Below are 21,843 nucleotides of genomic sequence, written 5' to 3'. Positions count from 1 at the left end.
GAGCCAGATACCTGGAGACATGCCTTCTTTCTCTTTATCTGCTCCTGACTTACACCCTACTGTCTTTCCTCCTTCCCATTTATATTGTATTACCTTTTCTTTTCTCTAAAATTTTAATTTCTTTTATACACATAGAGAAATGCAATGTAACCTTTTTGATAGATCATGCCCCTTCATTGATCAGAGACGTTTCTTCATATAAAAAATTTCAGTTTAACAATCTAATTTTGAAAATGTAAAGCATATGTATATATGTATATACATATGCATATATGTATATATATATACATATATTTATATATAGTTTGTTTATTAGCTATGTGATTGTGAATGTGTATTTATGGGAGAGTGCGTGCATATGATTGTAGATGTCTGTGAACAGTTGAATATTTTATATTCAACTGTTATTCAAATAAATATAGAACAGTTGAATATTTTAGATCTGATTGAAGTTACAAGTCAATGACACTTACCTGTGATCTGGGAAACAAGTTGAATCCTCAGTAAGATCAGTATGCTATTTTAACCACTGACCCATCTCTCTGCCTTGCAGTTTCTAATTCTATAGCGATACATCCAGAATTCCCTGATGATACTTCAGCTAACCTCCAGGGAGATGTAAACTATAGACATCAGTAACAGAAGGTTCATAAGCAGTTGAGAGTTTTTGCTGCTCTTATATGACCCAGTTTCAGTTCCCAGCACCCGTATGGCAGATCCTCACCATCTTTTATCTCTAGTTACAGGGAACCTAATAACTCATTCTGGCCTCTACAGACACAAGGCATGCACATGGCACAAATATATCCCTGTAGGCAAACATTCATATGCATAAAATAAAAATAAATCAATCTTTTAAAAATATAATTTGAGTTATATTTTTAAAGTTATCACTATATAATTGCTATTCATAAGTTTGGACATCTAAAACTATCACTAAATAAAGACAAGGCATTACTACTAAGTGTGCACACAATGATTCAAAGTGCACACTATTTCACCCCGTTTTAGCAGTGCTTAAAATATTAACAACTGCACACAATTCTTTACCTGCACAACCCTGTCACAATGGTGACTATCTTTCTCTTACAGATCAACAGGTAGATGCTGTCAGCTACTGTTTTGGTCAATATATGGTCAAAATAAAGACCCAAGCAGAAGTCAAGAGTTTCATAGTATGATGAGAATATAAAGCATCCAATTTTAGTGTAGGACAGAACATGCAAATATTTCCTTTCACAGTGAAGAATCATGAGCATCTTCCTTTCACGCAGTGGTATAATTTCATGGAGGATGTGAAGACTTGTCAAAAAGGACTGTTTAAAGTAGCACTAACACATGACTATTTAAACTTTATAAATACCAAAAGGCCACTGCTATTCATCAATTTCAGAGGTCACCCAGAGAGTATCAACAGTGACCACCTGTGCATTTTTCTGATAGAGACAAACAATGCATTGTCTTCTATAAAGGAACCAACCAGTCTTACTTAACAGCTCCTGGAAATGTTACCATTTTCACTCAAGCATGGGCCAATGTGGGCAGACTTGGTTGCCTTGATGGAGCCATTTTCCAAGTGAGTCCTTAGTACTGCCTTTCCAAAGAGCTGATGAGACTCAGAAGTCTTAATTAAGGAGAAAAGTGATTCTCTCTCTGCTTCTGTGTGGGACGAAAAAAATCACTCTTTTACATTGCCTAAGTGCTAACAGAATATAACCTTCAGAAACTGAAATGGAGGCATGAAGCTCAATCAGGAGACTTAAGTGGCCACCAGGAACTCCAGTCTTAATAGTGTTCATTCTATCCATGAATTATATCTAAAAGTTAATTTTTTAATCAAAATAAGTTGGAATTTACATTGGACATTACAGAGCTCCATAACCTCAGTGTATTTTAGTTCTACTGACACCAAGGAATGGCAAGTGTCTTCATTTGTTAATGTTATTGTTTATTTTTGAAACTGTATTATTGCCACAACATTTTTTTCTTTTCTTTTTTTTTTTTTATAAAAGGACAACATTTAATTGGGGCTGGATTACAGATTCAGAGCTTCAGTCCATTGTCATCATAGCATGAAGCATGGTTGTATACATGTATACAGGTAGACATGATGCTGGAGGAGAAGAGAGTTCTACATCTTTATCCAAAGGCAGCCAGGAGGAGACTGGAATTTTACACTGGGTGGAACTTAAGCATAGCAGACCTCTAAGCCCACCCCTTCAGTGCCACACTTAGTCCAACAAGGTCACAGCTCCTAATAGGGCCATTCCTGAGGGCCAAGCATTCAAACACATCAGTCTATGGGGGCCAAACCTATTCAAACCACTACATCTGTCTAAAGCTGACTTGAAAATCTAACAGAATCTTCTACATTCAACATTTAACACTAAATTAACTTAATACTAATCAAGTTTTGAAATAATTTTAGGAAAAGAGTGCTATGACTATTAATTTGAAAATTTAGAGAAAATAGACAAATTCTTAGAAAATATAACCTACCAAAATCAAAGAGAGGGGTAAAGGAGCATTTACACAGCCACTAGAGAGTAAATAAGGAGTCAGTGCTTTCCCCCAAAAGAAAGCACCAGAAACAAGGTATCTTTCCAGAAAATTCTGCCATACATCCAAGAAACATGAATGTACTAGGAAAATAGCTCATTGGTAAAGCCTGTGTGAGATTCTGAGTTTACTCCTATGAACACAAACACACACACACACACACACACACACACAGTGAAGGAGAGAAACAAAGTCAGATGCATGGATTCAAATTATTACAAACTTTTGAGTAAACAAACCCAGGACTTTACCTGGCTGGGAATCTTTGATGCTAAGGCAGAAAAGTAAAAGCTAGGTTAGGGTTACATGATTGTAATCTCAGCAGTGTGGAAGCTGAGGCAGGAGACTCTCAAGTTCAAATCCAGTCTGGGCAGCATAGCAAGATTAAGGCCAACAAAGGCTACATAACCACATCCTGTCTCAAACAAAAAGTAGACAAATAATAAAGTAGGGGAAAGCCAGGAACATGTTGATATGATTCAATAAAACATGAAAATATAGAACAAAATCAAACAATGATTTAAGAAGAAATATCATGATCATGTTCCAGGTCTTCCATTCTTGGTATGGGAATAAATCCCTCCATGGTGTAATTAGAAAGAAGAGAAAGAAGCCTGGTACAAACAAAATGATACCTGGTGAAATAACAATCACAAGAAATTCAAACCTTTTACAGAAAAAAAAAGTACATTTTATTCCTTAAAGCAAATTTTTGGTATAGATATATGTGCACATTTTAAAATATTTTCAGTGGAAAAAAACAAACAGTATGTGTCTCAATTCTTTTCTCACATTTTTTTTTTGTAAAAATATCTCCATACCTTTGAGAGTAGATAAAAGATATGCTCAAGATGGGGGGTGAGGGGCCTGAAATGGACCAGAGGATAAAGTGCTTGCTGTTTAATCATGGTGGCTGGAGTTCAGATTCCAGGACCACAGAAAACACCCACCTCTGTAACTATAACTACAGTTGAATTCTTCCTACTGTTTTCTAGGGAAGAGTTCAGGGCTTGTGTTATTGGTAGGATTGTAACTGAAATAGTGATGTATCTTTCTCAATGGACCCTATTGACAATGGTGAGATTTTATTTACTCTCTTTGGGATTGATCCTTGGTATAATTGGTACCAGTTTTGCAAGTTTCCTCCAATATTGAAACACTGAACTATTCCACCCTTCATTCCCTCTGAAATGAAGCCCCTCAGGCAGGAAGGCAAAAAAAGATCTCAAAATGGTCACTGAAATTGATCAGATTCACTAGGCTCCTTCCTTGCCAGAGAGCAATGAGTCCCTCTCAGATGAAAGGAAGCTGAGCTGCAAAGAAGACTCTCAAAAGAGCCACCCTCATACCAGTTGTCTGGAAGAGTTTAGACCAACTGAGGCACCTGGAATGGGCATTTTCTAGCCCTTTGATCCATCTATATGCTGTGCAGTTTCTCCAGGTTCCCAGCTTTTGTGAGCTGTCACCTATGCTGGATAGGCTTTGGCAATGCAGCTGTCTTTGAGTCATTTCTGCTCCTGTAAGTAACCCCTCACTCATATTCCTATAAGTAACCCCAATACAACTTATCATTTTGCCAAGTAGGACTTTGGTGACATGGGCAGTTTGGTCTGTCCTGGGCTCCTTATGCAGAGGAGAAAGACATTTTTCTCACACAACACTACCTACTAGGTTTTATAACTGTAAAATTCTATTTATTCTTTGTTATTAGCAAGCATATTATATGTGAGAAGATATTTTGAAGAGCACTTAAATTTCTATAATTGACCATGATGGGACAGTTTCTTAAAAGACAAACATACTAGTCAGGACCAGCTGAACTATGCTGAGAGCATTTAGGTAAGTAACCCTATGTTTTGCCGAAGAACTGTGATATATATCAATACATTCAAAATTGCCTCTTGGGCAAAGGACTACTTTGAAATCCAGGACCAAGTTGGAGTTGGGGAGGGCTTCAACCCTCCAAAAACGTTGCTTAGCATCCTTTCAGGTGACATCACAACCAGCTATGGAACCTTGAAGGCTATGTCTAGGGGCAACCTCTGAGTTCAACATCATTCGTGAGGTTGCCTCCAATGTGTTAACTGCTAGGTTTAGGCCCGGTGTCTTACTAGTGATTAACTAGGACGATTAGTCCGATTTTGATATTTTCGCTATTTAGCTGGTTACAGCACCCAAGAAGGATACTTCTGAGCAAGTATCCTTAGAACTCCTCCGAGTTGTCCAGAGTGGACCCCTGGTGAACGGCCAAGCTCTGACTATTCACCAATTGGTCTGCTTAATTATCTCCATTCTTTGACTGACCCTGACCTGCAAAGTCAACTATTTATAAAGGAGCCTCATAGGTTTGCGACCTTGAACCAACCATCTACTAGAAGAAGTGATTCTTCAGTGAACAGCCCAAGAGTACCCACTCAGAGCCAAGCATAAGGTTGCTTTTGCTTGGAAAGTGAAAGAGCACTACTAAACCAGAGACAACACCCTCACAAAAGCAGTCCAAACAACCTAACCGGCCTGTGATGGAGAAGAAGCCCGAAGCTTCAGGAAAAGGGCAAAAGAGAAAACACCAAGATGAAAGTAGGATCGAGATAGATTCTGAAGCTTTGGGACAAGATACAAAAAGGAAATGCCAGGATGGAACAAAGATGGTATTTAAGGTGCCCGGCAAGGCTCAGAAGATGACCCCTCAGGAGCCTCCAGACCTAGAGCTTCCTATAGAACAGTCTAGTAAGGGTCAGGTAAGGAAACCCCAGGGAGAGACTCCAAACCAACCAAAACCCCTAGAGTTGACCGAAGGTCCTCCAGAGCAGGTTGTAACAGGAAGGGTGCCTGCTGATAGTGGCAAGGGTCACAAGCGGCCCTATTCTGCCATGGAGGAAAACGAGCAAATCCCCCAAAAGGAAAAGAAAAGAAGGTTGCTTCAAAACCTTAAGCTAATCCTTATAAAGGCTGGGAAGATCAAAGGGGGCGAGTCAGAAGACAGTCATGGATCAGAAACAACTCTTAGAGATCCAGAACCATCTACTGTTGTGGCTCTAAAAGAATGTCTTTCACCAGACGAGAGAGAAAAGTGTTGTTTTGAGGAGACATCTGTTACAGAGAAGAAAGGTTGTGTAAAGGTTGAAGGAAGAAGGGGGAATAGCTTGGAGCCTGGAACACAGGCTCAGATCATCCTGGATAGCAGCAGAGGCAATAGCTTACTCCCCAACAAGATGGCAGTACTTGCAGCACAGAAAAAGCCTCTCAGAGACCACGAAAAGCACAGAGAAATGGATCAAATCCTTGATATTACAGAGGACATGGAGAAGGAAATTGAGAATGCACTGGGTCCAGGACCCCAAGAGGAAATCCTAAGTTCCAGATTTAAGTTGCAAATCACCAGAGGAGATATCCAGACCCTGAAGAACAGTCAGTGGCTCAATGATGAGGTCATCAATTTCTACATGAACCTTCTGGTTGAGAGAAATGAAAACCAAGGCTACCCGGCTCTGCATGTCTTTAGCACTTTCTTTTACCCCAAACTAAAGCATAGTGGTTACAGTTCTGTGAAAAGATGGACTCGAGGCATCAATCTCTTTGAAAAAGAACTCATCTTGGTGCCTATTCACCAGAGGTTACATTGGAGCCTGGTGGTAATCGATTTAAGAAAACAAAGTATTGCATACTTCGATTCCATGGGACAGACAGGGAAGTCTATCTGTGAGACCATCTTCCAATATTTACAAAATGAGAGCAAGACCCGCAGGAACATTGAGCTGGACCCTTTGGAGTGGAAGCAGTACAGTGTGACAATAGAGGAGATTCCTCTGCAAATGAATGGGAGTGACTGTGGAATGTTTACCTGTAAATATGCAGATTACATCGCTAGGGACCAGCCTGTGACCTTTTCTCAGCAACACATGCCCACCTTCAGGAAGAGGATGGTCTGGGAAATCCTGCACAGTCAGTTACTGTAACAACACCCACCTGGTTGCTATGGTCCCCATCCCTGTTCTTTTCCATCACTGTTTCTAATATACCTCAGGGAGGATGAAATATACCTCAGGGAGGATGAGTTGAAGAGATATAAAACAAGTACTGAGCTGTCTCACTGGATGAAGCCCAGTGTTCAATATAGTCCTAATGTGGGATGTGGGACTGATGCCCTAATGCCATCTCTAGGATGCATGCAACTATTGCAAGCTTAGCCTACTGCTGCTGTCCAACCCACAAGAGACCATGTGTCAAGAAATATTGTTTTGATGCTGGAATTAAATGAATTCATATTTTTTTTGTTTTGTTTTCTTTTTCTTTTTTTTTTTTAGCTTGCTTTTTTTTTGTTTTGTTTTTTTTGTTTTTGGGTTTTTTGTTAGTTTGTTCGTTTTTTTTCTTTTTGTTTAATGTTTCATTGAGTTTGGGGGTTTTTGGTTTTTTTTTTCTTTTTTTTTTTGGTTTTCTCTTTTGTTTTTGTTTTTGTGTGTGTTTTTGTTTTGTTTTTTTGTGTTTTGTTTGTGATTTCTTGTTTGTTTTTTGTGATTTTGGTTTTTTTTGTGTGTGTTTTGTTTATTTTTGGTTTTTGTTTTACATTTTTTGTTTTTTGGTTGTGTTTTTGGTTTTGGTTTTGTTTTATTTTTTTATGTTTTGGTTTTGTTGGGGGTTTTTTGTGTTTTGGGTGTTGTTGTTTGTTTTGTTTTTGTCTGTTTTTTGTTTGTTTGTTTGTTTGTTTGTTTGTTTGTTTTTGTCTTCCTGACCCCTCTCCACTGATTGTTTTCCTTAACTCACTTGCAAACCTTGGCCATTGTCATTTCCTATCCTCCAGTCCTTGTTTGAAGTGTCTATTTCTGAAAGGAATGCCCATCAAGGCACCATTTCCTGTTGAAGATCAGGAGGGACATCAGCAGGAAGAGGCAGAAGCCCTTCACTAGCATCTCTAATGACAGAGTTGTATGCTGTTAAATTAAAGCAGGCGATGGTGGTGTTTTTTTTTTTTTTTTAATGTTTTTTTTTAAAGTTTGATAATAGTATGAGAAATGAAAATGAGTTGCACAGACTGGCGCTGTTCTGCACCACTGTACTCTGCTGGACTCTACAGGATGTAGAACTGCAGCCAGACTACTGACTGGACTCCAGGACAAGTTAGAAAAGCACCATGGTCACTTAAAGACTCATTCTTTTCCAGACCTGCCTTAGTTTTGGAAGTTGATTTGATATAACTATAATGGCAAATGTCCATTTCTATCTCAGGTCTCATTGAATACAAACCCCATCTATTGCTGTATTAAATCATTTTTTTAAAAAAGTCCTATTCATTTTAAATTTTTTTCTTAAGTTTTTGTATATATTAAGATTAAATTGAGATTTTTTTCTCATTAGATTAATATTCCCACTGTGGAAAATTGGGGATTTAGTATTTATAGTTGAAACCGCCAATTATGTAATAATCTATTTTACATGTGATAGTTTTAACTGTTCTATTCATTATCTTATGGTTTTGTTCATGCAATTTTTACTTAATAAAGTTTAAAGTTATTTAAACATTCCACAAGATCTGGTGTCTCCTGTTTCTTTTATGGCATCCTAAAAAAGCCTGGTTTGTGAGGTGACCTGAGAAGCAGGTGTTGAGGGTGTGACTCACCAGCTTCAGCCTTAGATACATTGTGCACCCCAGTGATTGTTATTCTGTTCTGGGCCTCTGCAGTGGAGTTAGAATGTTCCAGAGAGCATCCACTCCTTTATAGTGGTTAGTAGAGGGAGAATATATCTGCAGCTCAGTTTAGCAGTATGCAGGTGAGCTGTAGAGTGGGAGCAATGGAGAAACCTATTGATGTACAGGGGTCCACTTGTCATTGAAGCTACTCTGCATTACTGTAAATGGGAAGCCAGGCATGTCCACTCCTGACCCCTGTCACAGACTGAGACTGACACTGGAAAAGGAAGCAGTATCTTCATAGTTTGGCCCAGATTTAGGGAGAGAAAATGTCTCAATTCTCTTTGTCTATAGCAGCTTGAGGATGTATAGAAAAGACAATACAGAGTTGGGGGAATTGCTCAGTTGGCCAAGTACTTGCCAGTAAGGGTAAGGATCCAAGCTGCACCCAGGGCCCCATTAAGATGAGCCATGATGGGTGGCTGTGAGTCAGAAGAGCCCCGGTCCTTTATGGCAGAGTGGTTTTCCATCTTATCTCTTTCCTCCTGCCCAACTCCTCCCTTGGGAATATGTTTTTTCCTAATCAGCCATTCTTGCTTTTTTCTGCAAGTAGAAGTCTGTAATGGATTCCTTGAGGACAGCAGATCCTAGAAATTCTCTGGAAGGTCTTCTAAACCTTGCCATTATCCAATATCAGTAGTTTCTATTTTCAAATGCTTAATGTGTATGCTGGAGAAATGGCTGAAAAACTTGAATCTCAGTGGTAAATGGGAGAGATTACCCATCTATGATGTGTGAGTCCATGTGTTCAGTCATCAGCACCTTTGGTGGGACACAAAGCTGTAGCTTTAAAATGTTTGCGGATGTTGCAATCCACAGGGAGCATGAAGCAGACAGCGAATCTCAGTAAGAAGATGAAGTTTCCAAACAGTGGTTGTATTGCAGATGGCTCTGTTCCTTCATAGGACCACTCATCACATTCACATGGTGCGCCATCGAGGTAACTGGTCTTCAGTAAAGGCAATGTAGTCTTTGGAAGAGCAAAGTGGGCTTGTGTTCGTGGACACCTCCAGATGGACAGAAGCATTTCCAATAAAGGCTAAAACTGCAAAGGTAGTGACTAAGAAGTTACTAGAAGATATCCCACCCAAGTATAATTCCCTTACAAGTTAGGGTCAGACCATGAGCCAACATTTGTGCCCAAAGTTGCTACATCCACTCCAGTACTGACACGAGTGACAGGTATGGGAAATTTGGCATTCCCATAGCTAGAATGCCCCAGATTTGTCCCTGTGATAGTGTGGAGGGTCTTGCATGCTTTCTTTGCCACAACATTTCTAATTCTTTCAAAACTCTCATGGACCCCTCCCCATTGCATTTCCTTCAAATTCATGGCCTCTTTCTCTCTCTTCCTCACCACTTGTTATTACAATATAATAATAATACATTCATATGTATGTATGTACACATATACAAATGCTATATATATATATATATAATCATACTCAAAAAAAAGAAGAAAGAAGAAATTAGATATCCTGATTCTGAAGATTTAATTTGCCCTGTGGACTTGATGGCCCTAATCAGCAGGAAGTAGTCTAACTATAACATCACCCTCTTTCCTTTCTATTATTGTTCTCTGTTATGTAGCATTAGGATATTAAGCTTGTGGGAAAAGAATGAAGAATGGTAGAAGAAAGAAGAACCCACAAAATAGCAAAGATCAGCTACAGGTCCTCAAATCTCATCCTTAATATTAAAACAAATCAATAAAGTAGAAAATGATGTGCCTTTACAAGGATTAATGTCACTCTCTGATTTTATTAGCAAACTGATCAATTGATACTGATTTGTACTTGGTGCCATGGCGCTGGTGCTGATACTGTGGAGTGAGCTCATTTCTATGCATTTGACTAAGGACAGGATGGACTACATCATCCCAGATGAGTCCCATAATTGCATTCTTCCTCACAACCCTATGAATCATGCACAAGAGCTAACATTTAAAAGTACAATCAAGGCAGCATTTGTCATAAAACATACTCATCTGAAGCAATAATTGCTCTACTAAGGGCATGACCTTCTATAAAATTTCTTGAAGATATGGTTTGTATTTTATTTTTTTGTTAATTGAACTAATCTTTTTATTGTATTCAACATAATATATATTTTTATACCAATCAAAAAATGGTGAACATGTTATTAAATGAACATAAATAGATAAAGTCATTTTGCTTGTTTGGTTTTGCTTTTAGTAGAGCTTTAAAATCTTGGTTCTTACTGTGGTGCAAACCCAAAATAAGAACAATTTTTAGACATTGGAGTTCATTGTAATAAGGCTGTATTTCTATTTATTTATTTATTTATTTATTTATTTATTTATTATTAGATATTTTCTTTATATACATTTCAAATGCTATCCTGAAATTATTCCCTATACCCTCTCTCTGCCCTGCTCCCCTACCCACCCACTCCTGCTTCTTGGCCCTGGTATTTCCCTGTCTTGGGGCATATAAAGCTTGCAATACCAAGGGGCCTCTCTTCCCAGTGATGGCCAACTAGGCCATCTTTTGCTACTTATGCAGCTAGAGATACAAGCTCTGGGGGAACAAAATATCCATGAAAAGAGTTACAGAGACAAAGTTTGGAGCTAAGACAAAAGGATGGACTATCCAGAGACTACCCCACCCGGGGATCCATCCCATAATCAGCCACCAAACCCAGATACTATTGCACAATGCCAGAAAGATTTTGCTGAAGGGACCCTGTTATAGCTGTCTCGTATGAGGCTATGTCAGTGCCTGGCAAATACAGAAGTGAAGGCTGTATTTCAATGTCCCTCATATCACCAAAGGATTTTACTTCCATAGTAGATAAGCTAAGATTTGACAGTTCTGCTACGCCAAGGAATGAATTGTAGGAACAATTATTTGGGTACGGATAACCTGCTATGGTCAAAGCTATTTAACTTGAGTGATTGTCATCATTCTCAGACCACAGGGAACTGGTTACATTCATTTAAGAAATGGTGTGTGTGTGTGTGTGTGTGTGTGTGTGTGTGTGTGTGTGTGTTAAGATGGTCTATCCATGAAGTCATTAATCAACTCTTTCAATGAACAATGGTTCTGCTTGGAGGATGGCACAGACATTAGGTAATGATTTTGAAAAGCATTCATCTGCGAAAAAGAGTAACTTATAAGGCCTTCTTCTTCAAAATTGATACAATTATTATAAATATCAAGCAGAAGATTCAGTCTTACTCTTTATTGTTCTCTTACAAGCCATCTCCCAAATCAATTGTCTATGTTTCTATAGGCTGTATAAATAATTTTAAAATATGCAAGTTGTTCTGGAAACCATAGTATAGTGTAAACACATCAAGTAACAATCCTATTAATAGAGAGGCTGAGATTGGAGAAGCAAGATTTCAAGACCATTATGTGGTGCACTGAAAGACACTGTCACATACAAACAAGCAGAAAGTATATATGGATTGTACAATATTAGACCTATTTCTTCCATTACCATTAGAGAGACCACTGGATGATAGCCAACAAATTTCTAACTTCTCATTTGAATTTCAATTGATTAAAATATGTTGATAATACCAATTTTCATATTAAGAAATACTTTGAAAAGTGATTAATTCCTGTTATTTTGTTGTTAGAGGTAGAATTATGTTTGTGTGGGTTTGTTGAAAGTTTGTTTTCTTGCTTTGTCTAGGGTGTAGCTTCACTACTTGTGTTAGTGTTTTCCATCTATTATCGTTTGTACCCTAAGTTTGGTCTTCTCATTGTGTCCTCGATTTCCTGGATGGTTTGGGTTAGGAGCTTTCTGCTCTTTGCGTTTGACTGTTGTGACAATGTTTTCTATGGTATCTTCTGCACCTGAGAGTCTCTCTTCTATCTCTTGTATTGTTGGTGATGCTTGCATCTGTGACTCCTGATCTCTTTCCTAGCTTTTCTAACTCCAGGGTTGTCTCCCTTTGTGATTTTATTATTGATTCCAGTTCCATTTTTAGATCCTGGATAGTTTTGTTTGTTTCCTTCACCTGTTTTCATTGTGTTTTCCTGTAATTCTTTAAGAGATTTTTGTGTTTCCTCTTTAAGGGCTTCTAGCTGTTTACCTGTGTTCTATTGTATTTTTTTAAGGGAGTTATTTATGTCCTTCTTAAAGTCCTCTATCATCATCACGAGAAGTGATTTTAGATCTGAATCTTGATTTTCTTGATATATCATCACACTGGAAAAATCAATATTTGCATGATTTTCTTGATCTTATTACGGTGGAATAACTGGGTTCTGATGACGCCAAGTAACCTTTTTTTTTTTTTTTTTATTCCCTGTTCCTTCTGATCTTACTCTTGCCTCCTACCATCTGGTTATCTCTAGTGCTACCTGCCCTGGCTATATCTAACTGGATCTCATCCTTCCTGTGGTCCTGATTGTGTCAGAACTTTTCAGAGTCAAGCTGTTTCTGTGATCCTGTGATCCTGTGATCCTGAGATCCTGAGATCCTGAGATCCTGGGTCCGTCAGAGCTCCTGAGAGTCAAGCAGCTTCTGGGACCCTGAGATCCTGTTGTGACCAAGCTCCTGGTATCCTGTGATCCTGGGTGTGTTAGAGTGCCTGGGAGTGGAGTTTCCTCTGGGTGTTGTGGGACTGGCTGCGGAGTTTGCGCCCAAGGTCTGCTCAGGGTGCCAGCCCATACCAGAAGGCGGTTTTTATTTTTAACATGAAGTTAGAACTCTTACTTTTTTCAGTAGTTACTAAGTGCAAGGCCTGAGTACTTTTCCTATTTTTCTTCTGTATATCACTACTCTGAGGCTATCACTAGTAATTTTATGCATTTATGATCACAGGTCCCAAGCTTTAAACAGAAGCAGATTTTGTTCCTTTTCCCACAGACTGACAGATGAACAATATACACTGTATATATTAGCTGTACAACAATATGAACCTCATTCTGTGTGCTATTGGCTTCAATGACAGGCAGAATTGCAACCTGATTGATTACTTTCCTGCTGGGTTTTAACTGAAAGTGAGCTTTTGTATCAGCCCAAACCTAAAGATGCTAAGATTCCTTGTAATGGAACCTATGACAAAATGAGGTCAGAACACCAGTTTAGCAAAAGGTGTCCAATCTTTGCATACGCAGTATTCCAGTGACACACACATTGAAGAGCAAAAGTTTACCGCTGTGGAGACTGACAGGGCTCAGTATCCTAACTGGGGAACACATACTGACAGGGCTCAGTATCCTAACTGGGGAACACATGTTTCTGTTACTCAATGGGACACAAATGTTCATATCTGAAACATGTTTTGAATAATGAAAGTCTGTATTAGTTTTTCACATGCGACCCACATTTCACAGGAGAGAGCGGCCAAGTACCACTTGTTTCCCATGAATTGGTAGCTGTGTCTCAACTGGTAAAGGATCTGAAAAACCCACTATTGGAGACAAATTGAACTGCTGACAGATTTGCTAATAACTGTCCATTCCTAGGGCTGGCAAGGATGTGGAGATAATGAAATTCTTTATGTATCATTGATGGAAATATAACATGACACAGCACCTTTGGTAAAATACCTGGTGTTTCCATCAATAGTTAAGTGCAGATATCACACTGTCTGATGTTAGGTACATGCCCACAGAGTTGGCAATAGTATATTAAATAAAAAAGTGTACATACATGTCTATGACATTATTATATATAATAAAGAATGCTGCTGTCTATCATCTGATTATTGAAAAAAATAAAATGTGGCATATCTGTAAAATAGATTATTGTCTGGAACCAAAGGGTGTAATGTCTTCCTACACAAGAGACATTGTGAAAGAGACAGACACCCTAGTCACTCAATTCTCCATATATGAAATGACCAGATAGGGAATAGAGGCCCACAGCAGATCAGCCCAGGTTAGGAAGCAGAGGAGCAAGCAGTGGTGGCTACCGCTGTTGAGAAAGAGGTTTCTTCTGAGAGCAAAGCAAATGTTCATTAATGAGGCTGGCAGTGGCTGTGAATATGCATACAACATCCACAAACACTTTAAAGGGGGAATGTTAAAGTACTTTACTCATACACAGAAAAGCACTGATAGGGTATTACAGTTACAGCTCACGAAGAAGCTAACTTGAAGTAACTTATTTCAAACCATATTTACACTAATCACTATTCTTCATTATATCAAATAGTCAGGTTTAAAATTTCTTGGTAAAGTTTGCCTATTATACATTATGCGTCACATTTTATTGTTACAGCCTCAGATTTTCTTCATTGTGTTTTGTTTTAACATGGGCTTTGCAACAATAGCTTTCTGACAGATAATGAAAATAATGGCCAGTCAGTCGGTTTCCAATTTGTATTTTTAAAAACTTCTTTTGCTTTTCGGAAGATGAAAGAAGAGGAGGAAGCTATCTTTAGTTTATAACTCCAATACAAGTTGACTTCAGAAAGTACAGTACTGGGTCACAGGCAGAAATCAATATTCTTTAAAGGCCTCAAATTTCCATTTTTTCAAAACCTATTATTACCTCTCCCTGGGAATATAAAAATGATCTGTTAACTGGAATTATCCAACCTCTCACCCCACCTCTCTAATTTATCATTCACTTTTAATATTCAGCAAGGGAAACCCTATATGGTGTTCCTCTCTTCAAATACCAGTTTCCCACAGATTATACAGTATAATTTTCACTATGCATCTTGCCTTCTGTGACTTTTCCACCTCATATTGCATTTCTATATTTACCTTTTATTTTAGACTAGTAAGTGCTTTCTCCTTCTCCCTTTCCTGTACACTCCCACTGTGATCTTTGTGAAAATTGATGGCCAGGTTCATAGCATTCCTGTTAATAGCCTGCCCAGTTTTATAGCTGATTATAGAGTCAGGTAACACCAGAACTGCCTGTCACCAAGGATGTTGAGATTCTGCATTTTAACCTCATGAACAAAATAGTCCATGGTGCAAAACAGAAATTCACATTATAAGTAAAGTGAAATTATTAGTAAATGGAATCTATACATTCTTGTTATGTCAATTTGTTGCATTCTAAAAACATGTAAATCATTGTTTTCATTATACTAACATCCTTCCTTCTGTCCTTGCCTACCTCACATATTCTTCTTTCTTACTGTGAGGATTAAAGCCAGAAATGAATGCCTGATAGACAAGTGATCTACCACTGGGTTGATTTCTCAGCTCCACTGTACAACTTGATTGAACATTCATTTCTCTTGACTCATTAAATCTATATTTCATAGAGTTTATAGCATAGTACATTGCACTTGGTCACTCTTCGGCCAATGGTGGATGAGTTAAACACTGGATCTCAGTATGTCCAGTTAAAATCACACATGGTTTGAATTCTTCTCACTGTAGGCTGATGTACATAAGTATCAGGCTGTTAGTATGCAAAGAACTTGAGTAGCAAGGTCAGCTAACACTAAAGACCATTTGAGGGAGGGTCATATGGAAATCAATTACTTTAGAAGTTTCCTAAAATAAATACACATATGAAAGAAATCTACGTAGTTACTCAATATTGGTATTTTGCATGTATATTATAGTTTCAGGTTTTGTGTATTTAATATTTTATTTTAATGTGGTTATGTATGTTTGTTGTTACCTGTTTGCTTTCTAAAGATGGAGAAAGAGCTTGGTGTTTGATGGGTGGGAGGATCTGGGAGGAGTTAAGAGAGAAGCCACCATGATTAGAATATGTTGTATGAAAATACTGTTTTCAATGAACAAGAACATTTATTTATGTTTATTTATTTATGAAATGTTTATATTTTAAAATCATATATACCATTGTTTATTTACTATGATAATTTTGAATTTGTATAGAATGTATCTATTTTTTTTTTTTTAGTTAGAAACCTGGTTTTTATTTTTAGTATATTTTTCAAGAAAATGTAGATAGATTGACAGATTAAATTCAAATGAATTTTCAAGTCTGAATCCAGGAGTATTGTATTTTCACATACTTATAAAATGTACCAAACATTAAACACAAGTATTTAACACAAATCATTAAAGAATACATATTACATAAATCACTAGAGAATGTGTGAGTTTTTGAGATTATCACACAGATTATACAGGGTTTACAAGTCTGCTCATATATATTGCAGAGGATATTCTAATATTAAGCGAATTGTTGCTTATGTGACTTGAGAAGTTTTCTCATTAATTGCCATGGGGCACACATGCTTGAATGTCAAAACTAAATCTGAGCAGACTTTTCCATCCGTCCTGTGAAGCACTAAAGCGCTTCACAGAGGCACACTTTTCTATTTTTCTTACTGTTACTACCATTTCTTTGCAAGGGTAAAAGAAACAGACTCCTTACTAAGTATGATGTTGATATAAGTTTAGAAGAGAAATTTTCATATAATAGAAACCTAAGTCACAGCTGATACTTTTATCATTCCACGGTGCCTTCAATCTTTGTATCGAATGTGGTATACCTATGCTCTGTTTTCTGCATCAAATTTTTGAGCTACCACATGACCTGTTGTGAACCATATTTGCAAAGGTCATCTTGGAGGCTTACTGCTTAATCAACTCACTTTTTCTAGCCCTTTCTGATCTCTGGGTGGCTGTTTAACTTAGCTGTTCTGGTTTAAACTCCTCTCCAAGCCGAGTGCCTCAAACTTGCTTCTAATCTTCTAGTTCCTTATTACTCTCTGGCTCCTTCTGTCTTCCCTGGGTGACTTCTCTCTGTAAACCTGTCCTGTAAAACTGATTCTTTCTACTGTGCTGTCCTTGTATGACTAGGGTGTATCCTATCTCTGACTCATTCTATCAAATTTTTCTATGATTTATCATGTTTTTGCTCTTCAATTAGACATCACTCTCAAACATGGCTGGTTACATCTTCAACCTAACTTCACTTTCATTGTTAGGGATTAAAGTTATGTACTAGCCGGGCATGGTGTCACACACCTTTAATCCCAGCACTCGGGAGGCAGAGGCAGGCAGATCTCTGAGTTTGAGGCCAGCCTGGTCTACAGAGTGAGTTCCAGGACAGCCAGGCCTACACAGAGAAATAATGTCTCATAAAACCAAAAAAAAAAAAAAAAAAGTTTTGTACTAAGGGTGTGTCTGTATAACCATACCATAATCCAGGGCATGTTTGAATTTTGGCTGAATCATATATAGATTTAGATCTAAAAGATCTTTGCATGTGTTCCCTTGCCAGGTCAATGATGTTGCTGGATTGAAATTCCTCTACACAAGTCACAAAATCTGTTTTGACTTAGAATTTGCTATTCACTTCTACTTTGAGTGTTCCCATCTGAAAAGCTAGAAGCAAGAATATAAATATTACTATAAATTATTAGTATATATAATTTCCTTTATCCACTAAGAACTTACATTATAGTATGTTATAGTACTATCTCTCTATCTATCTATCTATCTATCTATCTATCTATCTATCTGTGTGTGTATATATATGTATATTCTATATAGAGAATATATACATATATGTAATAACTTCTATTAATGGGAGAGTTATTTTTTTCTATGCTGTTTTCTCTTCTTTTTCAAAAACAAATTTTTAGTAGATATTTTCTTCATTTCCATTTCAAATGCTATCCCATAAGCCCCCTATACCCTCCCCCTGCCCTGCTTACCAACCCACCCACTCCCGCATTCCCCTGTACTGGGGCATATAATCTTCGCAAGACCAAGGGGCCTCTCTTCCCATTGATGGCCTACTAGGCCATCCTTAGAGAGTTATAATTCAAATTTTCTCATAATTAGAGGGTTAAACTTAGTAATCCTCAATTTTCCTTATGATGTTATTCTTTAATACAATTCCTCATATTGTGGCAATCATCTAATCATAAAATTATTTTTATTGATACTTCAAAAAAGTAATTTTGCTATGGTTATAAATCAAAATGTAAATATCTGTGTTTTCTGATAGTCTTAGGCAATCCATTTGAAAGGGTCATTTGACTCCAAAGGGTTAAGACTGACAGGATGAGAACTACTGGTTTAAATGGTTGTATAGGTTAAGAACATCCTTAAAAAACCTACTGAGAAATTTAGTGATTCTAAAAATACCAAATAATTTCAATATATACCTAATTTGTTATAAAGAAAATGAAAACATATTAAAATATGTATTCATATTTATTTTTTACTTCAAAACCTTTTAAACATAGAAAACAAGATGCTATTTTGTTTAAATATTATGATACAGTTATTTATGCATTATAGTTTTCAATACTGTATTGAAATAAAGTAAATTATAATTATACTTTGTATTGAGTAATGTATCTTAATTTTAAACATATACTGAATGAAATGTTCATCATACAAAATATACTATGATCATTTAGAACAAACTCTATGAATTGAATGAGTTGCAAAAGTGTTTCAAGTTTTATTTTTTGTTTTACAAAATTAGAACTGAACAATGGTGTTTTAATGCGTTATTTGAAAAGGGGCTTCAGTTTGGCTTAGGAATACATAACAAGGATCTGATTGGTTTGGTTGTAGGAAGTACGAATTTCCTTTTTTCTTTATTAACATATGAGAGCCTTATCACTTTCAGCTTAAAATTCATTCACTTAAACAATTCTCTTCTTTCTATCACTTGATGGACAGAATTTCTGAGTTGAGTAGTATTTTGCTTTTCATTTCATTCCCTAACAACTTAACTCATTAAGCTATGTATGTATGCTATTCAGTAACAAGACACATAAATCAGCTAATTTTATGTCCAACACTGCTACAATGTATTTTAAGCATCATCAGAAAGTCTTGCTTTTGCTGACTTCACCCTAAGTAAGCACAGCTCTCCCATACATTTGTACGTTGGATGCTTTAGCATTTTTCTCCTTATTGGAGTACTCCAGGCACACTTGATGAGACTGCTAAAACAGCTGGCCAAACACCTGCTGCAATAGCCGTTCCTAGAGTTGAGTGCAGCGGGTAACTGCTTCAGTATCTTCACATGCTGGGCTACAGAGGTCAGATGCTGACAGCTGAATACAGAATAAGGCAAGAGGTCCGAGGTGTATGCCTTTTGAACAGACTTCATTCTGATGCAGATGTCCCTGTGCCCACATTTCCTACACCACTGTTTACACAACGGATTCATTCCTCTGCATTTATTTGCTTCTATATCCAAAACCTGAAACCCAAGCATGCTCATAGAGTTGCTTAATAGATAGGCAAGTCAAGATGCAGGTAGCAGTGCTGGATGTATTTTAAGATTAATGCTTCTGATATTTCCCGTTTACAAATGAAGATAGATGTACCAGAGTTTACATTTGAATACGATGTTCTAGGGTTTCAATACTATCCATTCTTCAATGAGTTTTAGATGATGTTTTTACTCTAAACCATTTTCCGAGTGACCAAAACCTAAAATCCCTGGACTCATTAAAACCCAGCTGTCATTTTTTCATATTTCTCTAATTTGTGTTAGAAGCTTTGTACACCTTATTTCCCACTCACAGCAAAAATAGGATAAAATTTTTATTTACATTTTGAATTTACATCAAGTACATTGAAGGGCAGTTAGGAATAATATGCTGTATAAATGTGAGTAGTTAAGATAATAGATCTTATGAGGAATTTTAATTTGAAAAATGCAGCAATTTAAGACAGCAAATCAAAACAACCCTGAGATTCCACCTCACACCAGTCAGAATGGCTAAGATCAAAAATTCAGGTGACAGCAGATGCTGGCGAGGATGTGGAGAAAGAGGAACACTCCTCCATTGCTGGTGGGATTGCAAGCTTGTACAACCACTCTGGAAATCAGTCTGGTGGTTCTTCAGAAAATTGGACATAGTACTACCAGAGGATCCCGCGATACCTCTCTTGGGCATATATCCAGAAGATGTTCCAACCGATAAGAAGGACACATGCTCCACTATATTCATAGCAGCCTTACTTATAATAGCCAGAAGCTGGAAAGAACCCAGATGCCCCTCAACGGAGGAATGGATACAGAAAATATGGTACATTTACACAATGGAGTACTACTCAGCTACTAAAAAGAATGAATTTATGAAATTCCTAAGCAAATGGATGGATCTGGAGGGCATCATCCTGAGTGAGGTAACCCAATCACACAAGAACTCGCACAATATGTACTCACTGATAAGTAGATATTAGCCCAGAAACTTAGAATATCCAAGATATAAGATATAATTTGCTAAACACATGAAACTCAAGAAGAACGAAGACCAAAGTGTGGACACTTTGCCCCTTCTTAGAATTGGGAACAAAACACCCATGGAAGGAGTTACAGAGACAAAGTTTGGAGCTGAGACGAAAGGATGGACCATCTAGAGACTGCCATATCTGGGGATCCATCCCATAATCAGCTTCCAAACGTTGACACCATTGCATACACTAGCAAGATTTTGCTGAAAGGACCCAGATATGGCTGTCTCTTGTGAGACTATGCCGGGGCCTGGCAAACACAGAAGTGGATGCTCACAGTCAGCTATTGGATGGATCACAAGGCCCCCAATGGAGGGGCTAGAGAAAGTACCCAAGGAGCTAAAGGGATCTGCAATCCTATAGGTGGAACAACAATATGAACTAACCAATACCCCCCCCCCCCCCCGGAGCTCATGTCTCTAGCTTCATATGAATCAGAAGATGGCCTATTCGGCCATCAGTGGAAAAAAGAGTACCATTGGTCGTGCAAACTTTATATGCCTCAGTACAGGGGAATGCCAGGGCCAAGAAGTTGGAGTGGGTGGGGGAGCCTGTGGGGGACTTTTGGGATAGCATTGGAAATGTAAATGAAATAAATACCCAATTAAAAAAAACAAAACAAACAAACAAAAAAGAAACATAAAACATTTTGAAAACTTAAAAAAAAAAAAGACAGCAAAGGGAAGTGCAGACTTCCTGGAATACACAAGAGCAAGACACACAGAGATGTTCTAGTGATGGGTTTGGTTAACTATGATGCCTTTGTTGGTGAAGCCATCCTTATAGTTTACCTCTGGAAAGACTGAAATAATTTCTGCCGACTGATAGAGTCATACATATGGATGATCTGGTAGAAATTAACCAGTAAGCATTTAATTAACTGATGATTTATAGCGTATCCTAATGCTGCTTCAACAAGTTCCTATAAAAAGTCTCTTAGCTTCTAAGTTTTCTTCAGACCTGAAAGGCACCAGTTCCCTCATTAGTTAATGTGTGAAATTGACTCTTCAACATCCGATTAGGTAATGTTTGCCTAAGAATAATAATTTACTTATTTACAATTACATTTTAACACTGATACTTTATTTATTTAAATATTTTCTCTTTTTAAACATCACTCAGTAATTTTATACAATGAAATTTGTTCTACTTTGAATGATTTTGTATATATAAAAAAAATACAAGATACGCCATTAAGATCCTTTTGCTAATTGGAAATCTCTTTAATGAGTAATAAATAATGAATACTTTCAGTTTTACTTTAGATTATTAATAATAACTTATTTTAACATTAAACTCCTGGGTAGAGAATATACCTGCCCTTAATAATGATGTCATTAGACTTCAGTAGTCTGATGAGTAATAGCCCTCAGGGAATATTTTTAAGCTAAATCTTTCCCAAAGACATGGAATGGGTGTTCAATGAGATTCATAAAACATTATTAATGCACATTACAT

The 21,843-nt window shown here is 37.4% G+C and overlaps 2 protein-coding genes across 5 annotated transcripts in view; one reads left to right on the top strand and one right to left on the bottom strand.

Moving 5' to 3' along the window:
* The window catches only part of Khdrbs2 (KH domain containing, RNA binding, signal transduction associated 2), a 532,623-nt gene that overhangs the window by 179,147 nt on the left and 331,633 nt on the right, over positions 1-21,843 (bottom strand). The window lies entirely within an intron of this gene.
* On the top strand, positions 5,079-6,515 carry Gm9839 (predicted gene 9839). The gene has a single exon (NM_001199956.1). The coding sequence runs from the start codon at positions 5,079-5,081 to the stop codon at positions 6,513-6,515; it is 1,437 nt and encodes a 478-aa protein (NP_001186885.1).

This window comes from Mus musculus, chromosome 1, assembly GCF_000001635.26.
Source record: "Mus musculus strain C57BL/6J chromosome 1, GRCm38.p6 C57BL/6J".
Taxonomy (NCBI): Eukaryota; Metazoa; Chordata; class Mammalia; order Rodentia; family Muridae; genus Mus; species Mus musculus.
The sequence above is the reverse complement of the archived record's forward strand: the minus strand, read 5'-3'. Positions and strand labels throughout refer to the sequence as shown.

Bases quoted from the DNA above. Each gene is read 5' to 3' on its own strand.
- Gm9839 (NM_001199956.1), top strand. From the start codon at position 5,079: ATGGAGAAGAAGCCCGAAGCTTCAGGAAAAGGGCAAAAGAGAAAACAC.